The following is a 27,608-nucleotide window of genomic DNA, read 5'->3' as shown; positions in this document are numbered from 1 at the left end:
TGCTCTGCAACTTGCCCGATCGTTGCGGGCCACACCCTAGCAGCGAAATCGCCTAAGTGGTCAAGTTGCTCAAAGTTGTCAATATTTGGCATCGCGTTTCTTGGCGCTTGTTAATCATAAGAATGAGCCATTTGATCTTGTGGGTTCATGTTATGACACTCTAAAAAAGCCTCTCTTAGTTTTGGTAGACTCAGATTTAGTTGCTCGAGGCGATGCTTTTTCGGTTGCAACAAAAAGTGTGAGATGAGTTGAATGAAAAGTTGCACAATACCCCATCTTTCAATCCGCTCGTTGTGGAACCGAACTGTCAGCTCGTACGCGTCGTGGTGGCCGGGTTTACACTAGGAATGCCTTCTTTTTTCTCTCCAACTCATCCGATTGTTGCGGGCCACACCCTAGCAACGCAATCGCCTAAGTGCATCCATTAGATGAATATAAGTTTATGGGCTATGCAATTTTTTTAGAATAGGTATTGGCACAATGGTGCCTTACATTGTCTAATTTTAGTTCTTTCCATGTTTCCTTTATATAGTCTTATTTCGACTATAACTATTGAATTTGTGTTGATCTCCATAAGCTTGTGTCTTGGATTACAAACACATATTTAGGTTCAAAGATTAAGTAATGATAAACTTTGTGCAATTATTCATTTAATCATTTGTATTGCAATTATGGATAACCATGATAAATGATTTGCATTAACCAAAAAGCTACAAATCAATGCAACATTGTATACTATTAAAACTATCAAATATATCCAATACAAACAAATAGGCTTGCCAAAAGCCATATGGACATAGAATTTCACCTATTCATAAAATAAAACATATGTTCTAAATTGCTATAAAGACGCACAAAATGATATCCAATAAAGTCAAATAGGGGCTTGCCAAAAGCCATATGGACATAGAATGTCACATATTTGTAATACAAAACATATGTTCAAATTTGCCATATAGGCATACAACATAGTATCCAATAAAGTCAAATAGGAGCTTGCCAAAACCCATATGGAGATAGAATGTCACATATTCGTAATACAAAACATATGTTCAAAATTGCCATACAAGCATACAACATAGGACCCTATTCTATTCATTTCCCTCTAGGGGAAGGAAACATATCAGGAGATATCTTTGCCTGTCGAGGGGTTGAAGATGTATATGATGCAGGTATCTTTTGAGTACGTCCACTCGACCTCCTCTCTAGACTTTTTTGTAACTCCACTTGATTCAATGAAAATAATGATGTTAGCATATACAAAAATTGAATTTTAGAATGACATATATAGTCACTTACCGTATACAAATAATCATGATGTTCATCCACAATAGGTGCACGTTCATGATCTGGAGTGACAAGCCCTTCTTGTAAGCATCACAATATAAATTAAACTAAATACAAGTGTTGTTAAAATTTTCAATAACATATTATTAAGATAACAAATGTAAGGCTAAATTTACTAAATTTACAAATATGTCTCATACTTTTGTTAAAGCAGTTGAACTTGCTACTACTGCAGCAACACTGCACTTCATTGACATGCGGACAGTAGGAGGAGTCTGTGATGTCAACATTTGAAAAATTAAACAAAGTATATTGATTAATCGCCAAAACTATCTAGATTATTTAATAACAACATTAAAGATAAATTGTTTACCTGGGTGAAAGATTATCAATGAAATACACTACGAGGTGTTGATGTTGAAGCTCTAGCATCAAACTATTTGACATCCAAAATGAGTAATTAGAAAATCATTCACATAAGGTTCAACTATCTATATATAATAATTATATTTCTTCACTCGTTGTATACCTGTGGAGTCGACAAAGTCATGAAAAAGGGTGTTGCAGAAATGTTGCTAGTATTGTGAACACTTTGACCCTAATTTTTTATCATAATAATTTGCTAATTTAGATATATTATCAAATTTACATATAAGATTTAATAAAAAGAATGAAATGAACTTGTAATGAAATTCACCTGGGTATCAGTACCAAATGTTTTGTTCAACAAAGATTATGTCATGACAATGTTCTCTATAGCAAACTCCGCTCGTGCACATGCATTCTCAGAACTATTAGGATCATAAGTGCAAAGAGAACCACAAGATCGACAAAAATGAGTTGGAACTTGATGCCTAGAAGAATCAACATCATCACTCGCATCACTCTCTACTAGAGGCCTAGCATATTGTATAAGGGTTTGAGTGAGTGAGCTAATCAAGTCTAGAGTTTCAACCTCAATACTCTCCTTCACAATAGAAGGAATAATAACATGCTCCACCATAGGTCTGGCCAATGGTCTTGGTGGGAGATTTGGGTCACGTTGTGCACCCTCTCTATCATGTGAGGAACCCCCACCTCTACCTTGGAAATCTAGAAAATCAAAATAGTTTGGGATCTCATTAAGGATAAATTCACAGTACAGTTTTCTCAAAAAGTATTGGGGTACCTAATGATTATTGCATGGGGGCTAATCAAATACCATCCACCACCTATCCCCAAAATTGTTCTTAATCCCTTCATGATGACACCAATGAATAAGGAATCTCCTACATCTAGGGTGTAAAGGTTGATTTGTTCGGGGGTCTGTCAAAAGAGCACACAAGTCAAATTTATTAATTTTCTTTTTCTTCACTATCGCATATGATAATTTGTTAGCATAAAATTGCTTTTGCTCTTCCTTCTTATTGAACCAAAAATTTATTTGCCCACTCAGAAATTGTATGTGAGATACAATAGATTGCAAAGAACTGGAAAGGTTTGTCCTATGGGAGTTTATTCCAGTGGGATCTTTTAGCCTTGTGATTAAACCTTCAAGCTCTTTTTGGCTATTTTCTATTTGACCTAATAGGTTTTCTTGTGTACCTATGGGATGTCTAGGGATTGTAGGAGGTTCTTGATGTGCTTCTTCTTCAATATGGTCTTCATGAGGAGGTGATTGATGTGCTTCTTCTTCAATATGGTCTTCATGAGGAGGTGATTGAGTGTTTTCAACAATTTCTTGTCTAATCTCATTTCTTGATAATTAAAATAAATTTAAATCAATAAACCTAGTTTAATCTTCAAATTAATAAAAAAATGAAAATAGAAAAATAAAAATGCATACCTCTTCAAGCTCTTCGATGGCGTGGCAACATTTTGATGAGAGATGGAAAACTTAGTGCCCAATATCAAGCTTTTACAAAGGGCGAGCGCAAGAAAATGGCACCCGAAATCGCCAAAACATGGGTTTGGGAATCCAGAATGCATCCAAAATGTGGACTAGGGTTTTTTTTTAAGTTTTAAATGTGCATAAGGTGCATGCCTTATAAGGTGTGCACACTATAGGGCGCACACACTAGCACCTTATAAGGCATGCGCTTTATTATAATTTTTCATTTTGTTTGAAGTGTGGTACCTTTTTGGTACCACAACTTCATGCATATACCCTAGTAATATTGGTTGGAAAGTCATTGTCAAAATATTAAATTCACAAGTAAAATTCTAAAGCTAAATATTAAACTCAAAAGCTAAACCATAACCTTAAAACTATTATATTTTGTCAAAAAAAAAAAGTACCTATTTGACCTTAGTGAAGAGGACTTATTAACCTATTTCATGATGGGTTTGGGGCATAGTCTTTGATGGCAGCTACATTACAACCATTATGAACACAATGGGGGGTTTGTAACAAGAGAAGGCTATGTACGAGACATTTATAGTTGTACTAAGTGCAATGAGGTTTATCATGATGACCAAGTAACACAAAGATCAAGGCAAAGTGCTATCATTAGATGAGTATTGCTTACCTAGTATATTATTACTAGATTAATGAAGGGGTACTTGATAAATATAAAGTACTTGAATTTCATTTTATTGACACTTGATAAATGTACAATTCTAGAGGTAGTGTGTTTATACTATTTTAACCAACTTAACCCTTAGACTCAAAGGCATATTTTTATTCAAGATAGGTGGGGTTTTTGATAGGTCCCTAACCTTGTTATAGTATAAGAAGAACAAAAATACAAATCAAATTAATCAAGCACCCAAAAAAAGAAACATGATATCAAGTCAAACCAGTGCTTGATCTAGACCTACACAACTTTGCATCCAAAGGCTTGGCATATGAGAGAGAATCCAACTTAGGAAGACCTTTCATCTTCCTTTGAACAATTATTCAAGAATATTTATCATCCAAATCTGAATACTTAGGACAAGAGGGGAGAGAAACACGTTCAGAAGGCGTAAATAATTGCATAGCACCATTTGAAGAACTATGATGAGAAGATGAAACAATATTATAGGAACTTTGGTATCTAAACGTAATTAAACTTTGAGCATCAATATTCTTCTAGTAAAATAAACAAGAGGAACTCACCATGTACAATATGAAGATTTTATAGAATGGGAAAGGATGGCTCCAAATATTTTGAATCAACAATCAAAACTTCAAGATACATTGCAAGATAGTTAGGAAGAGCATTTTTCCACAATTGCAAACGACAACTTGTAAGAGCCACTAGAACAAGTAGAGGCCAAGTGCCTAGTAGAAAAATAAAATCTACATTGAAAAGGAATTGCTTCATAATCAATAATTTGAAATGAAGACTAGTCATTTACTTCTCTTTACAACCTCACCAAGAAAAGATATTGATAAATCATCTTCCGTAAAAATGTGAGTGAGAGAAGTATGGGCAATTTATTTTGAAGCAATGTCCACCTTTTGGAAATGATCAAGAGAATTACCAATAGCCTCATGGGAAGAAGTACACCAAAACTACAAGGGAGGATAAGGTAATTTCACCCAAACAAATACAATAACAGTAGACTCCTTTAAAGGATTGAAGTAAACCAAGGTCATATCAAAAGAGGATGAATATCTCACATCTAGATATCACCATCAAACATAACCTATGTATCTTCAAGAGAATAAAAAAGCCTTGGAAAAACCTCTAGCATAAAGATAAATCTCTATCCTACCCTCAACCAAAGGAGTCCAATTTCAAAAAATTCAATGTATAGGTTTGAGAGAGAATAAAAATGATGGAAAATCCTCCAAATAAAACCCTTACTTTTAAAGTAATTCTTGTAGTCAATAACGTATCCCACTCTAGAGACAACATAGGAGAAACAATATGGGACGAGACAAAAATTGTTATCTTTGATCATGCCAGGTTGAGATTCACATTTTTTTAATAGGGGTAAAATAGGTTTTGAAGGAACCTGAAACCCTATACAGACAGATTTTGTCAGGATCCAAAACCCACTTACAAAACCTTGCTAGTAGATAACACATAAGAAAATTGCAACCAACCAATAGTAGAAAATGATCCGTCCATAAGATACAAAGCTAAGTAACTAATATTGTTATAACATGCCAACTATCAACAAAACAACCAACAATCCTTAAGATAAAAATCTAAGAAGTCAACTGATACAACATCATGGCCATAGACATAAAACAAATGTACTTAGATAAACAATAATAATGATCCCAAGAGGAATCGAGGTTAGCATTAAATACAATAACATTAGAACCACTTTTTCTTTCTATGTAGACACAAATACCCTCCATAGTCCACAAGTTCCATCTCAAAAGGAGCAACAAAAGTAGCTCAAAGAGATTATCCAAAGTCCACCTCAATAGGATAAAAGGAGCAGGGTGATGAATAAGGGCAACAATAGCCCCCTTGTAGTGCCTACCATTTTCTTTAGACATGTCAGAATCCACTCCAATAGTAGACAAGACCATCTTTAAAGGAAAAACTGTCAAAGACCAAAGATATAGAAAATTTATCACAGCCCAACCCACCATCGCATTCTCCACCTCCATAGGAGACTGATGGGCCAAGTCAAGAGAAAGGGTAGCTAAAACCCCCTTGAAGTAGCTCCACTTCTTTGACAAAAGGATATACAAAGTACCCACCAGTCTTGAATTTAGGGTTCCTTGAGAGGATTTACATAGATAGAACAACACCTATAGAGTAGAATCCTAGGTAAAAATAGAAGGAACAACAAAAGAAACCCCTAAACAAAAACCAACTCAAAAGTTGGCCCCACCCTCTTAGTGGCTATAAATGCTATAAAAAGCGTAGAGAAGACCACAAAATCCCCTTCAAGGGCCAAGGGTAAATAATCTTCCATCCTACAAACCCAAGGGAAGAAGAATGAAGAAATGGGTATTAACAGAAGAAAGCAAGAAAGCTTTGTACCCATCCAGGCCCAGATCCCAAGCCATGGATATTTGCCCAAAACTAACAAAGGGTTTTCCAAACCAACCACAAACATTCTTTTTATATAGGGAATAACCACAAAGAACAACCATCAAGAACCAAAATAACTGCTATAAGTGTTAGAAAGTAAATAACTGGTGCAAAATGTTGATTTTAGTGTCAAGTTTAGCCAAAAAGTGTAACCTGGTATTATGGAATCACCCTTCTCATAGTCAATAATGTATTCCATTCCAAAGACACCATAGGACCAACAATATGGGAAGAGGCAACAATTGTTATCTTCGATTGTGCTATGTTGAGATTCACATGTAAAGGACATGTTGAGATTCACATATTAAGGCCATTTGAAGTTGGATCCATGAATAACTTTATCTTTAAAGAAAATAATAAGTTCATTTATTTCTCTAGAAAATTATAAGCATCTTTATAGTTCTTTAGGGATGAACATGGCTTATGAGACTTGACTATGTTCCCTATCCATAGGTTTCAACACCTTAAAATGACATGGGCCTAACGTTATGAGTTAATCTAATTAAAGTAAAGAAAGCAATCAATATGAAAGAAAAATATTTTAATTTAGAAATTCATCGACAGTACATATATAAATCTCTTCAAATTATTCTCCTTGTAATTAGTTATTTACCAATATTAATTAACCCCTACTTCTCAAAAAGCAGAAGACGGTAGATCTTTCAATTTTTTAGAATTTTATTCCAAAAGAATAAGAAACTTATTTATCAAAATGAAATGCTATCACTGATACAGACCCAAATCATGGTTTACTACTGTGTTCCCTCCATCTACCACAACATTATGGCCACTCACAAACTTGGATTCCTCACTGGCCAGATACAAAGCAGCCTCCGCAATATCCTGTGCCCTAAGAGTATGGTCCTTTAAATTGGCTATCTTGTTACAAAATGCCTCCCAATTGGCCTTGAGCTCTTCTGGACTGAGACTCATGGGAAAAGAGTTTCCGAAGAATCGTAACACAATATCTGTGGCTAGGGGACCTGGGGAAACACAATTCACTCTGATACCATATCTCCCCATCTCAGCTGCTCCTTGTTTGGTGAGGCCTATGACTGCATGCTTAGAAGCTGTGTATGCATAAGGACCCATTCCACCCACTATTCCTGCCATACTCGCTGTAGAAATTATGCATCCATTTTTCCTTGGCACCATAACACGTGCTGCATGCTTAATTCCATGCATTACTCCTTTTATGTTTACATTTACCACACGCTGAAACTCTTCCATGTCATACTCCATTGCCTTACGATTCTCCTTATCAGCGACTCCTGCATTATTAAACATAATGTCCAGTTTACCATGTTTCTCCATGGCCAAATCCACAACTGCACTCACATCTTCTTCTCTGCTGACATCACAATGGGTGTATGTGACATCTGGGGAGAAGGATTGACCAAGACCAGCCTTTTTAGTAATGTCAGCGACAATGACTTTGGCTCCATGTTTTGTAAACAGCCCAGCTGCGGCTTCTCCTATTCCTGATGCCCCACCTGTGATTATGGCAACCTTTCCTTCTAATCTGCACATAATAACATCAGTTATAACTTATCATATAAGATTATTGCAACCTTTCCTATCAAAACCAGACAAGAGTATAACAACTGAATAAAAAAGTAATGACAGAATATGAAACATGCAATCTAATTTATGCAGAATGGTTGGAAAAAATACCTTCTGCTTAGATTAGCTGCTATCGTTGCCATTGCGATCTTTGGTTGCAAAATAGCTCAACACAAAAGATTTAGACGAGCTGAAATGTGATACAAAGAAAGAGAAAACTTGTCTTTATAAATCCACTCCAGAAGGGCTTTCAACTATTTTTTAATGTAAGACAAATATCACGTTTGTAATACTCTCGAACGTGCGTGGAAAATCGAGCGCTCCACCGTTGAAAAGTCAAAAGTCTAAATTAGTGGGAAATCGAAGCTGTTCATCGTTGAAAAGTCAAAAGTCTCTTGAACGTGCTACGAAAATCGTTAACTTCAGCCTTGGGAGGAAGAGATTCCAAATTCAAATGTGACGTCACAATCCAACATGTGTGACGTCACTATCTAACATGGTGTAACATGGCCAGTGAATATCCCGGCGAAAATAATAAGTTGGATCTATAGATAACTTGATCTTAAGGAAAATAATTTCATTTATTTCTCTAGACAATTATAAGTATCTTTATAGTTCTTTAGGGATGAACATGGTTTATGAGACTTGATTATATGTTTTATTAATAAGTTTTTTCATCAGTTTAAAATGACACGAGTCAAATTTTATGGGTTGATCTAATTGAAATGAAGAAAACACTCAATATGAACGTAAAATATTATAGAAACTCGTCAATGATACACATATAAATATGTCTTCAATATAATTCTCCTTGTAGTTCGTTATTTATCTTGAAATTTAGAAAACAATAAAATTTTGTCAATAATTGCAACTACCTAAGATTGTGACATATGTATTTGTTTTCATCTGACTTTGGAATCTGACTCTAAAGTCAGAAGTTCAACGATTCTCATAGCACGTTCCAAGACTAATTAACACATTTGACTCCTCAATATCTTACTCTCAATGATGAAGCTCATTGATTTTCCAAGGACGTTCCAGACTATTACAAACGTGATATATTTGACCAACAAAAATAGTTGAAAGCCCTTCTGGAATGTATTTATAAAGATAAATTTTCTCTCATCTTTGAATCACATTTCAACCTCTAAATCTTTTGTGTTGAGCTATTTTGCAACCAAAGATCGCCATGGCAACGATTGCAGCTAATCTAAGCAGAAGGTATGTGTTTTTCCTAGGTCTTTGATTTATGCATAAATTAGATTGCATGTTTCATATTGGTTATGGCAATCCATGCCATTACCTTTTTTCTTCAGTTGTTATACTCTTGTCTGGTTTTTATAGGGAAGGTTACAAAAATCTTATATGATACGTTATAACTGATGTTATTATATGCAGATTAGAAGGAAAGGTTGCGATAATCACAGGTGGGGCATCAGGAATCGGAGAAGCCGCAGCTGGGCTGTTTACAAAACATGGAGCCAAAGTGATCGTGGCTGACATTACTAAAAAGGCTGGTCAATCCTTTTCCCCAGATGTCACATACACCCATTGTGATGTGAGCAGAGAAGAAGATGTGAGTGCAGCTGTGGATTTGGCCATGGAAAAACATGGAAAACTGGATATTATGTTTAATAATGCAGGAGTCGCTGATAAGGAGAATCGTAAGGCAATGGAGAATAACATGGAAGAGTTTGAGCGTGTGGTGAATGTAAACATAAAGGGAGTAATGCATGGAATTAAGCATGCAGCGCGCGTAATGGTCCCAAGGAAAAATGGGTGCATAATTTCAACAGCGAGTATAGCAGGAATAGTGGGTGGAATGGGTTCTTATGCATACACATCTTCTAAGCATGCAGTCATAGGCCTCACCAAACAAGGAGCGGCTGAGATGGGGAGATATGGTATCAGAGTGAATTGTGTTTCCCCAAGTCCCCTAGCCACAGATATTGTGTTACGAGTCTTCGAAAAGTCTTTTCCCATGAGTCTGAGTCCAGAAGAGCTCAAGGCCAATTGGGAGGCATTTTGTAACAAGATAGCCAATTTAAAGGACCATACTCTTAGGGCACAGGATATTGCAGAGGCTGCTTTGTATCTGGCCAGTGAGGAATCCAAGTTCGTAAGTGGCCATAATGTTGTGGTAGATGGAGGGAAGACAGTAGTAAACCATGATTTGGGTCTCTATCAGTGATAGCAATTCATTTTGATAAATAAGTTTTTTTCTAATAAAATTGAAAGACCCAGGATTTTTATTTTTGAAAATAGGGATCTATCAATATTGAGAAATAAAATAGCTCGAGAAAGCAAGAGAAGGTTGAAGACTCTATGTCAGGCTCATCTATTTGTTTGATAGCTCTATTTGAAAGAAATTTCTTGTATAATTCACAATTTTAATTATACAAAATTTTAATAAAAATAATTTTTATTTTTATGGTAATTATTTAGGGAAAGTAATATTTTAATTAACAAAAGTGAATATAGAACCATTAAAATTATTCAGTTATTGTATTTTAAAAGATTGACAATAATCAAATATTCTTTAATTTTGATTGCAAAGAAGAATACTTAACTTCGTAATTATAGCATATCTCATTCTAAAATGTAAATTCATGTACATTAATTTAATTAAATGATTAAGACTTAAATTCATAACTAGGCTATAAGGATATTTTAAATGTTGGCAAGGTGATACTCAAAATTTGGATGCATGCAACTAAATAACTTTGTAGAAGAATCTATTGATAGAGGTGAGGCACTCGGTCAACTAGAAAGAAAGGTCCCTTCAACTAGAGAAGATCTTTCCTCGGGAACTATCTATATAGAAAGAACTGGCTGGCCAACCGGCTGGCCCCATTGAAGGCTGGTCGTAGCTCACTCGGATGGACAAACTGCTTTCTCATTGAACTGGCAGGGAACATTGACTCCTGGATGGATCTATTTGTTAGGCTAGGAGAGAAACTCTTGTCCATCCTTCACTGCTCAACTATAATCTCCCTCCACACCCCAACAGAGTGAACAAGTCAAAGTTGATGAAAGTGTAGCTACATCAAATACCTAGATCCTTTTCTAAGTTATGATCAAACAAATCCAATTCAAGGCCAAAAAAACCCAAACTAAAAATATGAACTATAATAAATCCTCTCATTTTTACGGTTTCATTATTGGTCATATTGACTAAGTTGATAACCTTATTGAAACCATCACAATCAAACCCATAGATTGCACAATTAAAAGTAGGCATACCAAAATCATTTCCTAAGGACTTCTACAACTACTCCTACAAGAAAATATAACCTTATTGAGTAGCTTGAGAAAACTCTTGCCCAAGTTTCTACCCTCTTCGAGATGTCAACTTCTCATGAGGACATATTTTACGAACTCCTTCAAGAGTCAAAACTCGCCAACAATATTCATCAATCTAAACTCCAATCTATTATTGGTCAACTATATCCATAGAATCAAATTACCTTTTACTAAAATGTCATCCTACCTATTGATCCATCTCACAATCTCCCTTTGTATATTGAGGTTGTTGTTACCCACTATAGAGTGCAATGGGTAATTAGAAAATAGATTGGGATTATATATTTACACTTTGACACTGCTGAAGCATCTTGAATTTTTTGAAGCATCACTAGATCCAAACCCCATTACAATAAATTCATATGATAACATAGAACACCAACTAGTAGGTACTATCTAGCTTCTTATTATGTTTGGGCCTATTACAGAACAAAATTTACTATATGTTGTTGATCTTTATCTCCCATACAACATTCTTCTTAGTAGACCATGAATTAATGTTACACAAACCACTCCTTCCACCTTCTACCAATAGATCAAATTTATATATTCAAGCATATAAATTACCATTCCAACTGATCCTGAGCCCTTTGAATATTTTTAAATTTAAGTAAGGTGATATTCTAAAACCAATTTAAGTCATATTATTGAAGATGTTGCTACAATGAAGAAAGTGACTTTAGATCCAATAAAGTCTTCATACTACATAGACCCAATCAATATCCTAGACATTTTTAAAGGCCCACCTTGAAAATCCAATTTCAAGATCATTGATAAAGGTTTTGGAAAAAATAAGTTAACGATGCATTTTTAAAGAAAAGTTACCTTCTTTCATCTAAAATTTATGGGAGACAAGACAATATAGATAAGAAGACAAGTCAATAAGCCATATTTTGGGGAAGACTTCTTTCATATAGTTCATTTTTTCTTATAGATGAAAAGACTAGAAACATAAATTATTTTTATTCTGTAAATAATAAATTATTCATCTATTTCAACATAAATACTATCCTAAAGAAAATTAATTGTGTAAGACCATGAGACACAAAGAAAAGGACTAAGCCTTTATGAACAAGAAATCACAAAAACTATATATATACAAGAAAATAAAAGAATTTGATACAAATCCTCTTGTGTTCAGCAGGGAAGTATTTATACTTTCATTACTTCCTAATGAAACTTGTTTCAATAATGAAACTTGTTTCAATAATGAATCTTGTTTCAATATTGAAATATGATCCTTTCATGTCACCTACAATGATCTTCCTACTATAAATCTTTGTAATGGAATTATAGTCTACCACCTTAGTAAATTTATGAGATTAAAGATGTTGTCATTAGACAAGCCAATATGGATAAGACGACAAGTCAGTTAGCCATATTTTTGGAAAGACTTCTTTCATATAGTCAATTTTCCTTGTAGATGAAAAGACTAGAAGCATAAATTATTTTTATTTTGTAATACTCGGTGGAATGAGTCCTTATGCATACACAGCTTCTAAGCATGCAATCATAGGCCTCACCAAACAAGGAGCGACTGAGATGGGACGATATGGTATCAGAGTGAATTGTGTTTCTCCAAGTTCTTTAGCCACTGATATTACTTCTCTATTCTTTAGAAAATCTAGAAAATCTAATCCCATGAATCCAGAAGAGCTCAAGGCCAATTGGGAGGCATTTTATAACAAGACAGCCAATTTAAAGAACCATAATCTTAAAACACAAGATATTGCAGAGGCTGCATTGTATTTGGCCAATGAGGAATCAAAGTTTGTAAGTGGCCATAATATTGTGGTCAATGGAGGGGACACAATAGTAAACCATGACTTGGGTCTGTATCAGTGATAACATTTCATTTTGATAACTAACTTTTTTAATAAAATTCAAAAAATTGAAAGACCTAAGGTCTTCTTTTTCTCGAAAAAGCTATAGAAATGATTCAAAGAGAAGGGAACTCCCTCCACTACTTGAAACCACAAACAGTACATATATAAATATCTCTTCAAAATATTCTCCTTGTAATTAGTTATTTACCAATATTAATTAACCCCTAATTCTCAAAAAATAGAAGACCGTATGTCTTTCAATTTTTTGAATTTTATTCCAAAAGAATATGAAACTTATTTATCAAAATGAAATGGTATCACTGATAGATACCCAAATCATGGTTTACTACTGTGTTCCCTCCATCTACCACAATATTATGGCCACTTACAAACTTGGATTCCTCACTGGCCAAATACAAGGCAGCCTCTGCAATATCCTGTGCTCTAAGAGTATGGTCCTTTAAATTGGCTATCTTGTTACAAAATGCCTCCCAATTGGCCTTGAGCTCTTCTGGACTGAGACTCATGGGAATAGACTTTCCGAAGACTCGTAACACAATATCTGTGGCTAGGGGACCTGGAGAAACACAATTCACTCTGATACCATATCTCCCCATCTCAGCCGCTCCTTGTTTGGTGAGGCCTATGACTGCATGCTTTGAAGATGTGTATGCATAAGGACCCATTCCACCCACTATTCCTGCCATACTCGCTGTAGAAATTATGCACCCATTTTTCCTTGGCACCATTACGCGCGCTGCATGCTTAATTCCATGCATTACTCCTTTTATGTTTACATTCACCACACGCTCAAACTCTTCCATGTCATACTCCATCGCCTTACGATTCTCCTTATCAGCGACTCCTGCATTATTAAACATAATGTCCAGCTTACCATGTTTTTCCATGGCCAAATCCACAGCTGCAATCACATCTTCTTCTCTGCTCACATCACAATGGGTGTATGTGACATCTGGGGAAAAGGATTGACCAACCCTTTTGCTAATGTCAGCTACAATGACTTTGGCTCCATGTTTTGTAAACAGCCCAGCTGCGGCTTCTCCGATTCCTGATGCCCCACCTGTGATTATCGCAACCTTTCCTTCTAATCTGCACATAATAACATCAGTTATAACTTATCATATAAGATTATTGCAACCTTTCCTATAAAAACCAGACAAGAGTACAACAACTGAAGAAAACAGTAATGACAGAATATGAAACATGCAATCTAGTTTATGCAGAATGGCTGGAAAAAATACCTTCTGCTTAAATTAGCTGCTATCGTTGCCATGGCAATCTTTGGTTTCGAAATAGCTCAACACAAAATGTTTAGAGGTTGAAATGTGATACAAAGAAAGAGAAAACTTGTCTTTATAAATACATTCTGGAAGGGCTTTCAACTATTTTTTTGGGGACAAATATCACGTTTGTAATACTCTCGAACGTGCGTGGAAAATCGATTCGCTTCACCGTTGAAAAGTCAAAAGTCTAAACTAGTGGGAAATCGATGATGCTCACCGTTAAAAAGTCTAAAGTCTAAACTAGTGGGAAATCGATTAAGTTCACCGTTGAAAAGTCAAAAGTCTCTTGAACGTGCTACGAATATCGTTGAACTTCAGCGTTGAGAAGAAGAGATTCCAAATTCAAATGTGACGTCACAATCTAACATGGTGTAACATGTGCTACATGAATGTGTTTCTAGAGATGGCTTCCTAGGAAATAAGTAAATTAATCATTTAGGGAAGGTCATTATCCTTATGTTTTTTATTTTTAAAAAGATTTTTGAACAATATTTAAAAAATATTGGAAAAACTAAAATAATAAGGATTCAATGGAAGTAATTTTTTTTGCATTATAATGCAAGAAGTTTATATAACCTTAACTATGTATGAGTAAAGTGAATATAGGTAAAAATTAATTATAAAAGCTAATTTACAATTTGAATTTGATTTGTATTTTCTATTTTTAAATTAGAGTGTTAAAGATAGAATAAAACAATACTATTGGTTTAAAAGTCATTGTCAAAACTTTAAACTCGCAACTTAAACTTAAAAGCTAAACCATAACCTTAAAACTATTGTATTATGTCAAAAATAACCTATTTGACCTTAGTAAAGAGGACTTATTAACCTATTTCATGATGGGTTTGGGGTATAGTATTTGACGGGGGCTACATTACAACCATTATAAACACAATGGGGGGTTCGTAAGAAGAGAAGGTTGTGTAAGTGACATTTATGAAGTGGTACTTAGTGTAATGAGGTTTATCATGATGCTCAAGTAACACAAAGATCAAGACAAAGTGTTATCATCAAATGAGTAGTAGTCACCTAGTATATTATTACTAGATTAATCAAGTGACACTTGATAAATAAGTACTTGAATTTTATTTTATTGACAATTGATAAATGTAAGATTCTAGAGGTAGTGTGTTTATACTATGTTAACCAACTTAACCCTTAGACTCAAAGACATGTTTTTATTAAAGATAAGTGGGGTTTTTGGTAGAGCCCCAACCTTGTTACAGTAGAAGAAGAACAAAAATACAAATAAAATTGAACAAGCACCCAAGAAAGAAACAAGATATCAAGTCAAAATAGTGTATGATCTAGATCTACATAACTCTACATCTAAAGTCTTGGCATATGAGAGATAAAATCCAACTTAGGAAGACCTTTCTTCCTCCTTTGAACAACTATTCAAGAATATTTATCATCCAAATCTGAAATTTGAATACTTAGGACAAGAGGGGAGAGAAACGCCTTCAGAATGTGTAAATAATTGCATGGCACCATTTGAAGAGTAATGAGGAGAAGATGAAATAATATTAATTGTAACTTTGATATCTAAAGGTAATAAAGTTTTGAGCATCAATATTGTTAGTAAAATAAACAAGAGAAAAACACCATGTCCAAGAAGAGGATTTTATAGAATGGAAAAGAGTGGCTCCAAATATTTATAATCAACAAACAAATCTTCAAGATACATTGCATTCTATAGATAGAGAGAATGGGCTAGAAATAGGGGAGGGCATTTTCCCCTTCACGATGAGCACCAACATCAACCCCATCAAATGTAGCCTCCAATGAAAAAGAGAAACCCATAACAAAAAAGAGATGTAAAGAACCAACTCCACAAAAACAACAACCTCCACTAAGGAAAGAGCTAAAAAAAACAAAAAGTAGAAGCCTCCAAAAAAGACTTTGCTCTCAGCAACCACAAAGCCAAACTCCTCAATAGACACAACCACAAGGCCAAAGATGCCAAAAGGGAAACTTGTAGCAAAATCCATGCACGTGACTAGCTGCAAAGAAAGCTCCAACAAGACAAAGAATGCATCCATTGCTTCACAAAGGAAGGCCCACCAAGAAAAGAGAGTCAACTACCCTTGTCTTTAGCAACTAGTACAAAAGCCCATCCCTCCATAACAACACCTTCATTGGAATCTGATTTAGACTCTCCATTACCCTCCACAACTCCCTCAAGTCATCCCAAAATCATAATGGTTGGACCAATCTTCCATTCTCATGCTCCATTAGATTCATCACTAGACGTTCTTGAGATTCACATATTAAGGTCATTTCTAGTTGGATCCATAGATAACTTGATCTTAAGGAAAATAATAAGTTCATTTATTTCTCTAGACAATTATAAGTATCTTTATAGTTCTATAGGGATGAACATGGTTTATAAGACTTGACTATGTGTTTTATTCATAAGTTTAAAATGACACAAGTCTAATTTTATGGGTTGATCTAATTGAAATGAAGAAAGCACTCAATATGAACGTAAAATATTATAGAAACTCATTAATGATACACATATAAATATCTTTTCAATATAATTCTCCTTGCAGTTGATTATTTAGCTTGAAATTTAGAAAGCAAAAAGAAACTCAATGTGTATCATCTAATAATCATTTTTTAAATCATAAAAAACATTGGTAAAATAAACTTACATTAACAAATTATATAGGCATACAATATTATATGCTAGTAAAATCATATTATATGTCTATGAGAATACAACGTTACATTTTCGTAATACAAAAATACATGTATAATAAATCCATATAGACATAGAACAAAGTCATATTGTAATCAATCCTCTTTGGACTCGGATGGAAGATTTGATAACCCTTTGAATGTTAAGTCTTTTTTAACTTATTTTTGAAAGTCCATTTAATACAATAAAATAATATAAACATTAATATAAAAAAAATCAATTATACAAGAAAATATTCATTTACCAGCAACCATAATTGATCTCAATCAATTGCCACCTCTATCCATTAAGAATTTTGCAGCATTTGAAGGAAATATTGGTTGAAATTTTAAATTTTAAGAGGATATTTGATTATTCAACAGCTCTATGATTTGTGAAGATTTGATGCGAAATAGAAAAGAAGTGTAGAAAGGCAATTGAAAAGACAACTGCCGGATAGTCATCAGAATATTATCTAAGGAATGAAATAATCTAACAAAAAACAGCTTGACTTTATTGTATTCAATATTAGAATGTTTGAATAATAGCTATTTTAAGATTAGAATGTTTGAATAAAAGCTATTCAATATTAGAATGTGTGAATAATTGCAACTACCTAAGATTGTGAAATATGTATTTGTTTTCATCTGACTTTGGAATCTTTTCCTCTAAAGGCTGAAGTTCAACGATTCTCATAGCACGTTCCAAGACCAATTAACACATTTGACTCGTCAATATCTTACTCTCAATGATGAAGCCCATCGATTTTCCAAGCACGTTCCAGAGTCCAGACTATTACAAACGTGAAATATTTGACCAACAAAAATAGTTGAAAGCCCTTCTGGAATGTATTTATAAAGATAAATTTTCTCTCATCTGTGAATCACATTTCAACCTCTAAACCTTTTGTGTTGAGAAAATTTTGCAACCAAAGATCGCCATGGCAACGATAGCAGCTAATCTAAGCAGAAGGTATGTGTTTTTCTCAGGTCTTTGATTTATGCATAAATTAGATTGCATGTTTCATATTGGTTATGGCAATCCATGCCATTACTTTTTTCTTCAGTTGTTACACTCTTGTCTGGTTTTTGTAGGAAAGGTTACAATAATCTTATATGCTACGTTATAACTGATCTTATTATATGCAGATTAGAAGGGAAGGTTGCGATAATCACAGGTGGGGCATCGGGAATCGGAGAAGCCGCAGCTGGGCTGTTTACAAAACATGGAGCCAAAGTCATTGTCGCTGACATTAGCAAAAGGGCTGGTCAATCCTTTTCCCCAGATGTCACATACACCCATTGTGATGTGAGCAGAGAAGAAGATGTGAGTGCAGCTGTGGATTTGGCCATGGAAAAACATGGTAAACTGGACATTATGTTTAATAATGCAGGAGTCGCTGATAAGGAGAATCGTAAGGCAATGGAGAATAACATGGAAGAGTTTGAGCGTGTGGTGAATGTAAACATAAAGGGAGTAATGCATGGAATTAAGCATGCAGCGCGTGTTATGGTTCCAAGGAAAAATGGGTGCATAATTTCTACAGCGAGTATGGCAGGAATAGTGGGTGGAATGGGTCCTTATGCATACACATCTTCTAAGCATGCAGTCATAGGCCTCACTAAACAAGGTGCAGCTGAGATGGGGAGATATGGTATCAGAGTGAATTGTGTTTCTCCAGGTCCCCTAGCTACAGATATTGTGTTACGAATCTTCGGAAAGGATAATCCCATGAGTCCAGAAGATCTCAGGGCCAACTGGGAGGCATTTTGTAACAAGATAGCCAATTTAAAGGACCATACTCTTAGGGCACAGGATATTGCAGAGGCTGCTTTGTATCTGGCCAGTGAGGAATCCAAGTTTGTAAGTGGCCATAATCTTGTGGTAGATGGAGGGAACACAGTAGTAAACCATGATTTGGGTCTCTATCAGTGATAGCATTTCATTTTGATAAATAAGTTTTTTTTTAATAAAATTGAAAGACCCAGAATTTTTCGACTTTTTTAAATTAGGGATCTATCAATATTGAGAAAGCAAGAGAAGGTTGAAGACTCATGTCAGGCTCATCTAATTGTTTGATAGCTCTATTTGAAAGAAATTTCTTGTATAATTCACAATTTTAACTATACAAAATTTAATAAAAATAATTTTAATTTTGATGGTAATTGTTTAGGGAAAGCAATATTTTAATTAAGAAAAGTGAACATAGAGCCACTAAAATCATTCAATTATTGCATTTTAAAAGATGGACAATTACCAAATATTTTTCAATCTTGATTACAAAAAAGAATACCTAACTTTGTAATTATAGCGTATCTCATTTCAAAATGTAAATTCATGTATATTATTTTAAATAAATGATTAAGGCTTAATTCATAACCTAGTTATAAGGATATTTTAAATGTTGGTAAGGTGATACTTGAAGTTTTGATGCATACAACTAAATAACTTTGTAGAAGAATCTATTGACAAAGGTGAGGCCAAAGTTGATGAGAATGTAGCTACATCCAATATCAAGATCCTTTTCAAAAACATGATCAAACAAATCCAATTAAAGCCAAAAAAACCCAACTAAAAATATAAACTATAATAAATCCTCTCATTTTTACAATTTCATTATTGGCCATATTGACTATGATAAAAACTTTATTGAAATAAAAAAAAAACCCATAGATTGCACAATTAAAATTAGGCATACCGAAATCATTTTGGACCTTCTACAACTACTCCTATAAGAAAATATAGCCTTATTGAGTAGTTTAAGAAAAATCTCACCCAAATTTCTATCCTTCTCAAGATGTCAACTACTCATAAGGACATCTTTTACAAATTCCTTCAAGAGTCAAGAGTGCCCAACAATATTCATCCATCTAAATTCCAATTTCTTATTGTCACCTCTATCCATGGAATCAAATTACCTTTTACCAAAATGTCATCCCACCTATTGATCCATCCCACAATCTCCCTTTATATATTGAGGCTATTGTTACCCAATATAGAGTACAATGGGTAATTAGAGATAATAGATTGGCATTGGATATTTATATCCACTTTGATACTGTTCAAGCATCTTAATTTTTTTGAAGAATTACTGGATCCAAACCCATTCCTATAAATGCATATGATAACATAGAGCACCAACTAATAGGTCCTATCTAGCTTCCTATCATGTTTGGGCCTATCACACAACAAAATTTACTATAGGTTATTGATCTTTAACTCCCATACAACATTGTTCTTGGTAGACCATGGATTCATGTTACGCAAGCCACCCCTTCGACCACCTACCAATATATTAAATTTATATATTCAAACATAGAAATTACCATTGCAAGTGATCCTAAGCCCTTTAAATATTTTTAAAGTTTAATATGATGATACTCTAAAACCAATTAAGTCATATTATTGAATATGTTGCTGCGATGGAGAAAGTGACTTTAGAACCAACAAATTTTTTATACTACATAGACCCAATTGATATCCCAGCCATATTTAAAGGTCCACCTTAAAAATCCAATTTCGAGATCATTTATAAAGCTTTTGGTGAAAATGAAGTTAAAGATGCCCTCGTTCACCTAAAATCAATGGTAGACAAGCCAATATAGATAATAAGACAAGTCAATAAGCTATATTTTGGTAAAGACTTCTTTCATATAGTCAATTTTCCTTGTAGATTAAAAGACTAGAAGCATAAATGATTTTTATTTTGTAATACTTGGTGGAATGAGTCCTAATGCATACACAGCTTATAAGCATGCAGTCATAGGCCTCACCAAACAAGCAGGGACTGAGATGGGACGATATGGTATCAGAGTGAATTGTGTTTCTCCAAGTCCCTTAACCATTGATATTACTTTACAATTCTTTAGAAAATCAAATCCCATGAATCCAGAAGAGCTCAAGGCCAATTGGGAGGCATTTTGTAACAAGACGGCCAATTTAAAGAACCATATTCTTAAGACACAAGATATTGCAGAGGCTGCAATGTATTTGGCCAGTGAGGAATTAAAGTTTGTAAGTGGCCATATATTGGTAGATGGGGGAACACAGTAGTAAACCATGACTTGGGTCTCTATCAGTGATGACATTTCATTTTGATAACTAAGTTTTTTAATAAAATTCAAAAAATTGAAAGACCTACGGTCTTCTTTTTCTTGAAAAAGCAATAGAAATGATTCAAGAGGAAGAACTCCCTCTGCTACTTGAATCCACAAAGAAACAAATAGAACGATAGATCTCAACAAGAAATAAAATTTAATTTCCAACCAAACGCAAATATTAAAATCTGCAACACATCTTATACAAATATTGCCTTTCAACGGCGTCAATCCCTCACTACGCATTCAGACTTCATACTCTGCAAACCTCCTCTTTTTCCATTACACACACCCCTGCACAATGTTCCTATTGGGTCACTTCTATATTGCGCACCCTCTCTCCCTCTTGATCTGCAACCACACTCACTACCCTACTTGGTTTCCTTCCATCCTGCTATTCCTCTCCTGCCTTGAATGTTATAATCTATTATGGTTACCAACGTTTCATATTCTATTTCTCCATCGATGTCTATTCAATTCGCCTTTGTCCTTTCAATTTTTAATCACCCCTCCACCGAATTCTGATTATGGGGTCAATGCTTCCCCCACAACTGTTGCTCTTTGATATTTGTCCTCGATGACAAAAAGGAATCTGCATCTTAATCAAGAATACTGACATGATTTGTTGGACAGGTTTATTCTTTCTTGGTTTAGTTTGACACCTGGTGAGTTGTTGTCACACACTTGGATATATTCACTTTCAAATACGACGTGTATCTCAATAGTCTTGTTGCCTAAGTATCATACCTTGAGATGTTTTATAATCTAATTTTTATAAAGGCAAGTTCGTTGATATAAGCATGTGGTTATATTTTATTGTGAAAGTCTTTCTCACGGGCCAGATTGGTGACACGGATACATTGAATAAAGTTGACTTGGCATTTAAAATGAATGATAACTTTGGTTAATATGGTGGTTAATGCTCTTACGGACTAGCAGCATATTCTTGGAATATATTGTTCACTTATGCGACCGACATAAATCAAAAGCTTTTGGAGCATCTCTTTGTTTTGTTTGTTTGAACAAAGTTTATTTTTCGAATGAAGTCCGTTAGTAACCCTAGCCGCCATGAGAAATGTAGCCGCTGCAGCAAAGGAGCACGAGTTAGTTTCTTTTGTCGGGAAGGATGATGCAAGGGTGGACTAAACAATGAGCTCAATGTTTTTCTGGTCAGTTTTTCTCTTTCAGTTATCAATGAGGTTGCGTATTACAGGTAATATTTTTGTTCAACTGCACATAAAGAATCTAGTATTTCGAATTTGGGGTTTCAGCCATGAGAAATGGAAATAATGAAAAGGGTTTAGTTGTTTTCTATCATGTTTTTCAGATTTGGGAAATTCAAGAATTTTACGTTATTTACTTCATTTTTTAAAAAGGTCAAAATAGAGACAATAATATTGTCTTTCAGATTTTTCTGTTGCACAGTTAAGTGGTTATTTTCAGTTTGCAAAACAAATCCTAGTGAGGGTTTGGTAACCCTATACGAGGGTTATTCTTGAAGACAGTTTTGAGAACAGTTTAAAAAGAACATATTGAAATACACAGTTTTTCGTGAGCGTGAAAGAGGGAGAAAACAGAGAGGTTTGAAAAAGAAAACAGAGTGTTATGTGTAAAATAAAACACAATAGAACAAAATATTATCAGACATTTGATTGTCAAGGGTTCTAGATTATTACTCTGTTTTGTTGCAAAGTACATGTGGCTACAGTTGTTGGAATTATCTTTGTTGTTCAGAGATTGAGTTTTCTCTCTGATAGTGTTTAATCTTTAAAGAATGTTATCATTCTTTGTCTGCTATACAGAGACATGAAGAATATTGTTGCAAAATTATTTAGTGAGAACCATTTGCACAGATTGATATATTATACTCGCTCTAATCATTGATAGTTTTGTGCCTGCAGAACTAAGTGCAATCATAAAGCTACCAGTGACTGTAGCTTGAGTTGGATTTTTTTTATATTGGATAAGACAGAGGGGTTGGTGCTCCTTGAGGCTTTATGGCTTCTAAATTTTGTGTACTGAGTTGGTGCTCTTTGAAATAATATAAGGAATCTTTTACCGAGTGGTTTTTCTACCCCAGGAGGGTTTTCCACTCATGAAAATTATGGTGTTATGTGCCCAATCTTGTCTCAGTTTGTCTTAGTAGTCAACGCTCTGATACTTCATGTCTTTTGCTCTTTTTACTTCATACTCAGCTTTGTTTGAATTTATGTGATGTAATCTTTGCAATACACTTTTAGCTGGTTTATGTTTTGTAAAAGAATCAAAAACATCTTGTTTTCTGAAAAGCATAAATCAAGTTTTTTTTATCTGTTCTTATTTTTGAATGATCTGTTTTACTTGCTTCGATAACAGTGTTGTTTTAAGATGTTAAGTCTCATTTGTTCAGATTTACAACTCACATTTTCACTGTCATTCATCTGTACTTATTGTTAAACAAAATTGTCAAGTTTTAAGGAGTTCTTATCAAAATTGTTACACTCTGATTCACCCCCCTCTCAGAGTGTCTCCACTTCCAACAACAACGCCTCTTTTTTCATTACTAATTCGTATGTCTTCTTATTTTCTGCAATTAGCCTACCATTTTCTTCTTCTGTGCCGAGCTCAATCTACCATTGGCTTGTCCGTTCTATCATATTGCTTAACTCTTTGCCAGCGAATAGTCTACAGATTAATCGGCTTGATGAATTTGTCTTGTGCTCCTTGGTGTCAAAACCTTTCCTACAATCATTATGTTTCAATTATGCTTTGATTGATGTTTATGCAGACTGTAAGGAAGCTATCAACGGTTGTGGAATTTGGCCTGCCAATTCATTTTCTTGTCTAAAGACTTTTCTTTAAATTCATTTTGTGCATATCTTGCAATCATTGCAATCCACGGGTAACATTTCTTGTTAAGAAAATTAACAAGTGCAGAAATTATTTCTTCGATTTTATGTAGAAAAACTTGCTAAAAATCTATCATAAAAAAATGGGCAAAGCAAATTATCTTTTGTATTGATTCTCAGGAATTAGAGAGTTACAACAATCTTCAAAAATTGTACATCAAAACATTACTTTGAGCAGCTTAAAACAATCAAGTTGCAGATTCTTACTTGAAGACAACTTACTAAATATAGTATGACTCTAACAACTACATGTAAAACACATTTCGGAATTAATATTTATATTAAGTTTCCTAACAAACTTTCTATTTATAGTAAGTCTCAAAAAAAATTGTGCCTCAAGCAGAACGCCTAAAGATGTGTCGCTTAACAGCGAGCGTCTAATGGCGCACTAGCTAAGAAGATCATGATGACTCAACCACTGCTATATGACTACTACTAGATGAGAACCCAATTTAGACTTCACATTCCAACATTTCTTTGAGGCATTCTGTTAAACAGTCCTCATGCCATGTCTGTGCTTCTATGAATGTCCATACCCTGTTTCAAAGCTGCTTTGCCTGTGTTTCCACATTTTACATAAATTTCTATCAGGGTCATTGCAACTGCAACATCTAACAAATTTATATTGTATGATTTAATCCCTGAATCAGAACTCAAATTTTAACTTGCTTATCATAGCTAATCAAACAGAAAACTGTTTCAATTATGCTTCGATTGATGTTTATGCAGACTGTGAGGAAGCTAACAAACGGTTGCGAAATTTGGCCTGCCAATTCATTTTCTTTGTCTAAAGCCTTTTCTATAAATTCATTTTGTGCATATCTGTAATCATTTCAATCCACGCGTAACATTTCTTTGAGGCATTCTGTTAAACAGTCCTCATACTCTATCTATGCTTCCATGAATGTCCATACGCTGTTTCAAAGCTTCTCTGCTTGTGTTTCCGCATTTTACATACATGTCTATCAAGGTAATTGCAACTACAACATCTGACAAAATTTATATTTTATAATTTAAGCCTTGAATCAGAGCTCACATTTAACTTGCTTATCACAGCTATTTGAACAGAAAATTGGAGCCGACAATATGGAGAGAAATGAACTTTTGGAAAACTGATAAGAGTGAAGTCAGACCAAACTAAAATCAAAATTTGAAACAAATTGTTTTTGGTGGTGCTGATTGCTCGTTGATCCGTGTACTCCTGCACCAAGAAAGCAAGAGAAGCTTCAAAACTCAAAGTCAGGCTCATCTATTTGTTTGATAGCTGTATATACTATTCATAATTTTAACTATACAAAATTTTAATAAAAATATTTTTAGTTTTAGTAGTTATTTATTTAGAGAAAATAATCAATTGTAAAAATATTTTATGTCGATGAAGAACATTCCTCATAATAACACGTGGTTTTGAAGAGGAGAGGCAGACCTATTAGGAGATATTTTGTGCATGATTTTTGCATGGGGTTGATGAAGCAATCCAAACGATTCATAATGCCCTTCATGAGTGCTATCTCCTTAGATATCGCTGAACAACCCCTAGGAACTGCTCTTATCTGCTGTCATAATGCTTACTTTAGTTCGAATCTCTGCTTCATAACATAATTTTGCCATTCCTCTTTTCTGCATGATCATGTTTGAGATAACTGCAATCCCTTATTACAATGAATGACTAAGTCTTTGTGTTTTCATCCTTTCAAAATGGAGGAAAGATTTGATGTTTAAACTTGCTCTGAAACAGCCTGTCTACCTCCTTGAATGCTGATAATATCTTTGAACCACACCTTCCTTTTTCTTATAACTGGAGATGAATACTCGAACCATGCATGGATCTGTTCTTTGGGCTCCTGATGAAACTCTTAGAAGTCTCAGCCGCCATGAACCATCACGGGCCAAACTTAGGGTTCTCCCCTTCTTGCTGATTTAAACTTTGACTTTAATTTTTCAATGTGGGGTTACATGATTTTGGAGACCTTTTTCTTTTCAGTCATATTAATTAAAGAAATGCTTTAATTAATTTTCTCTCTTGTTATTTGGCAAACTAAATAAAAGGCTTTGGCATTTAATATACACAAATCAAGCTAACCAAGGTCATGAAATAACTAAGGAGGCTATTTCTGACCTGGAAGTCAAAAATAGGTAACAAGTACATCAAAGAAATCAATCAGAGTTAAGACAGTGCTGAAGCAAACAAAGGAAGGTAGAGTTTACACCACAGAGCAAAATCTTCAAGCTCCACAGTCTATCAGTGTAGCAGCATGAGCAGTCATCAGCAAAAGGGCATTAATGCAGCCTTACAGATTTGAGAAACTTCATGACGCCAGTTACTAATGATGAAAGATGAATACAGTAATGATCTCCTAGAAGATAGTATCATACAAAGGTAAGCACAAAGTATACCCATGAGCAGGTCAAAGGCCATACAGTCATTGAAATCTTCAAATAAGCTCATGGACAGTGATGTAAAGTCATGTAGCAACCGTCACAAAAGAGTGCATTCAAAAACCACATAATCAGCAGAGAATGAACTGAAGACAGAGTACGTACACATAAGCCAGTACAACAGAGATACAAAGGTCATAAAGGAAAATAACTATCATAAGTGACTAATACATAGTGACCGTCCGTAGGACAGTCAACACAGGGGAATCATTCTAAATTGGGGCATCACTATTATAATATCTATTTGTTGTTCATAGCACAAATAATGGAGATGCAGCCTTATTACACCCAGGACAATCCATTAATTGAAGCCAATGCAAATCACAGTCATAGACATATCACTGTCAAATAAGGCATAAGATTTTGAAGATGGTACACAGTAAGGCAATAACAGAGTCTCTGTCAAGCTAGCAATGGTCAAAGGAGAGCTGATACAAAAAATACAACAATATGGGACAGTCAGCAGAGAAAAGGACTCAGAGTTGACATTCATAAGGTGATATACAATCCAAAACCCTTACTCTTAATAGTGTTATAACCCTAGGGTAGACTCCTCATGAAAGATAAAGTAGATGGTATCAAAGGCTATTGACAGGATTTTAGGTCTGTAGCTATCATGTGCCACAAATGAAAGTTTTAGTGACAAATCCCCTTTAAATTTATGTCAAAATTGTGACAGTCTTAAGGCAATAGAGATCACCGCAATAGCAGAATTCAGTCACAGAAAAAGAACAGATTACAAGGTCTGAGATATATGTACAAGAATAACAAGTAAAGGGTCATGAGGCCACTGTCAATACACAAAGCTAAGAATACAGTTATCCAAGAGGATCCATTTTGATCAAACCCTGAAGAGGAATTAAACTGTAGTAACCTTATTGTGAATAGAATTCAAGGATGACCTCGAGCTCTATGTATACCCTAATTTGGAATATATTGGAATTGAGTTATGTCAGGTTCGTATATGTATTTCATTTTTAAAGCTGTCAACTCAGCCTATTTGCAGTGTCTTAGTTGACTTTGAGTATTGATTCCATTTGACAATCTGTGTTCTCCTATTTCTTGTACAACAGGTCAAATCAGGATCCTTGTTTGATAATATTTTAGTGTGTGATGACCCTGATTATGCAAAGAAGTTAGCAGAGGAGATATGGGAGGTCAATCTTGTTGTTTTGAAATCCTCTCTTGTAGATATTTTAGCTGATTGTGGAGCTTTAGCTGAGTGTAGAGTTGGTCATTGGTCACTGAAATCCT

The 27,608-nt window shown here is 34.6% G+C and overlaps 6 protein-coding genes across 6 annotated transcripts; 4 read left to right on the top strand and 2 right to left on the bottom strand.

Annotated features, from left to right (window-relative positions):
• Window positions 1-6,859: 6,859 nt before the first annotated feature.
• On the bottom strand, window positions 6,860-8,005 carry LOC131061386 (short-chain dehydrogenase reductase 2a-like). The gene is made up of 2 exons (XM_057995033.2): window positions 7,926-8,005; window positions 6,860-7,773 (listed from the first exon to the last, which is right to left on the bottom strand). The coding sequence occupies exons 1-2, from the start codon at window positions 7,955-7,957 to the stop codon at window positions 6,975-6,977; spliced, it is 831 nt and encodes a 276-aa protein (XP_057851016.1). The 5' UTR covers window positions 7,958-8,005; the 3' UTR covers window positions 6,860-6,974.
• Window positions 8,006-8,898: 893 nt separating this feature from the next.
• LOC131061397 (short-chain dehydrogenase reductase 2a) lies at window positions 8,899-10,140 on the top strand. Its single transcript, XM_057995041.2, has 2 exons — window positions 8,899-9,035; window positions 9,213-10,140. The coding sequence occupies exons 1-2, from the start codon at window positions 9,004-9,006 to the stop codon at window positions 10,003-10,005; spliced, it is 825 nt and encodes a 274-aa protein (XP_057851024.2). The 5' UTR covers window positions 8,899-9,003; the 3' UTR covers window positions 10,006-10,140.
• Window positions 10,141-12,590: 2,450 nt separating this feature from the next.
• Window positions 12,591-12,962, top strand: LOC131870119 (short-chain dehydrogenase reductase 2a-like). The gene has a single exon (XM_059215808.1). It carries the CDS (start codon window positions 12,591-12,593, stop codon window positions 12,960-12,962), a length of 372 nt encoding a protein of 123 aa, XP_059071791.1.
• Window positions 12,963-13,104: 142 nt separating this feature from the next.
• Window positions 13,105-14,279, bottom strand: LOC131061696 (short-chain dehydrogenase reductase 2a-like). The gene is made up of 2 exons (XM_057995515.2): window positions 14,206-14,279; window positions 13,105-14,053 (listed from the first exon to the last, which is right to left on the bottom strand). The coding sequence occupies exons 1-2, from the start codon at window positions 14,235-14,237 to the stop codon at window positions 13,261-13,263; spliced, it is 825 nt and encodes a 274-aa protein (XP_057851498.2). The 5' UTR covers window positions 14,238-14,279; the 3' UTR covers window positions 13,105-13,260.
• Window positions 14,280-17,795: 3,516 nt separating this feature from the next.
• On the top strand, window positions 17,796-18,978 carry LOC131061375 (short-chain dehydrogenase reductase 2a). The gene is made up of 2 exons (XM_057995024.2): window positions 17,796-17,902; window positions 18,079-18,978. Exons 1-2 carry the CDS (start codon window positions 17,871-17,873, stop codon window positions 18,863-18,865), a joined length of 819 nt encoding a protein of 272 aa, XP_057851007.1. The 5' UTR covers window positions 17,796-17,870; the 3' UTR covers window positions 18,866-18,978.
• Window positions 18,979-20,653: 1,675 nt separating this feature from the next.
• Window positions 20,654-20,983, top strand: LOC131061592 (short-chain dehydrogenase reductase 2a-like). Its single transcript, XM_057995365.2, has one exon. The coding sequence runs from the start codon at window positions 20,654-20,656 to the stop codon at window positions 20,981-20,983; it is 330 nt and encodes a 109-aa protein (XP_057851348.2).
• The last annotated feature ends 6,625 nt before the right edge of the window (window positions 20,984-27,608 follow it).

This window comes from Cryptomeria japonica, chromosome 2 (genome assembly GCF_030272615.1).
Source record: "Cryptomeria japonica chromosome 2, Sugi_1.0, whole genome shotgun sequence".
Classification (NCBI taxonomy): Eukaryota; Viridiplantae; Streptophyta; class Pinopsida; order Cupressales; family Cupressaceae; genus Cryptomeria; species Cryptomeria japonica.
Note: the sequence above shows the minus strand (reverse complement) of the source record. Positions and strands in the feature narration are given on the sequence as shown.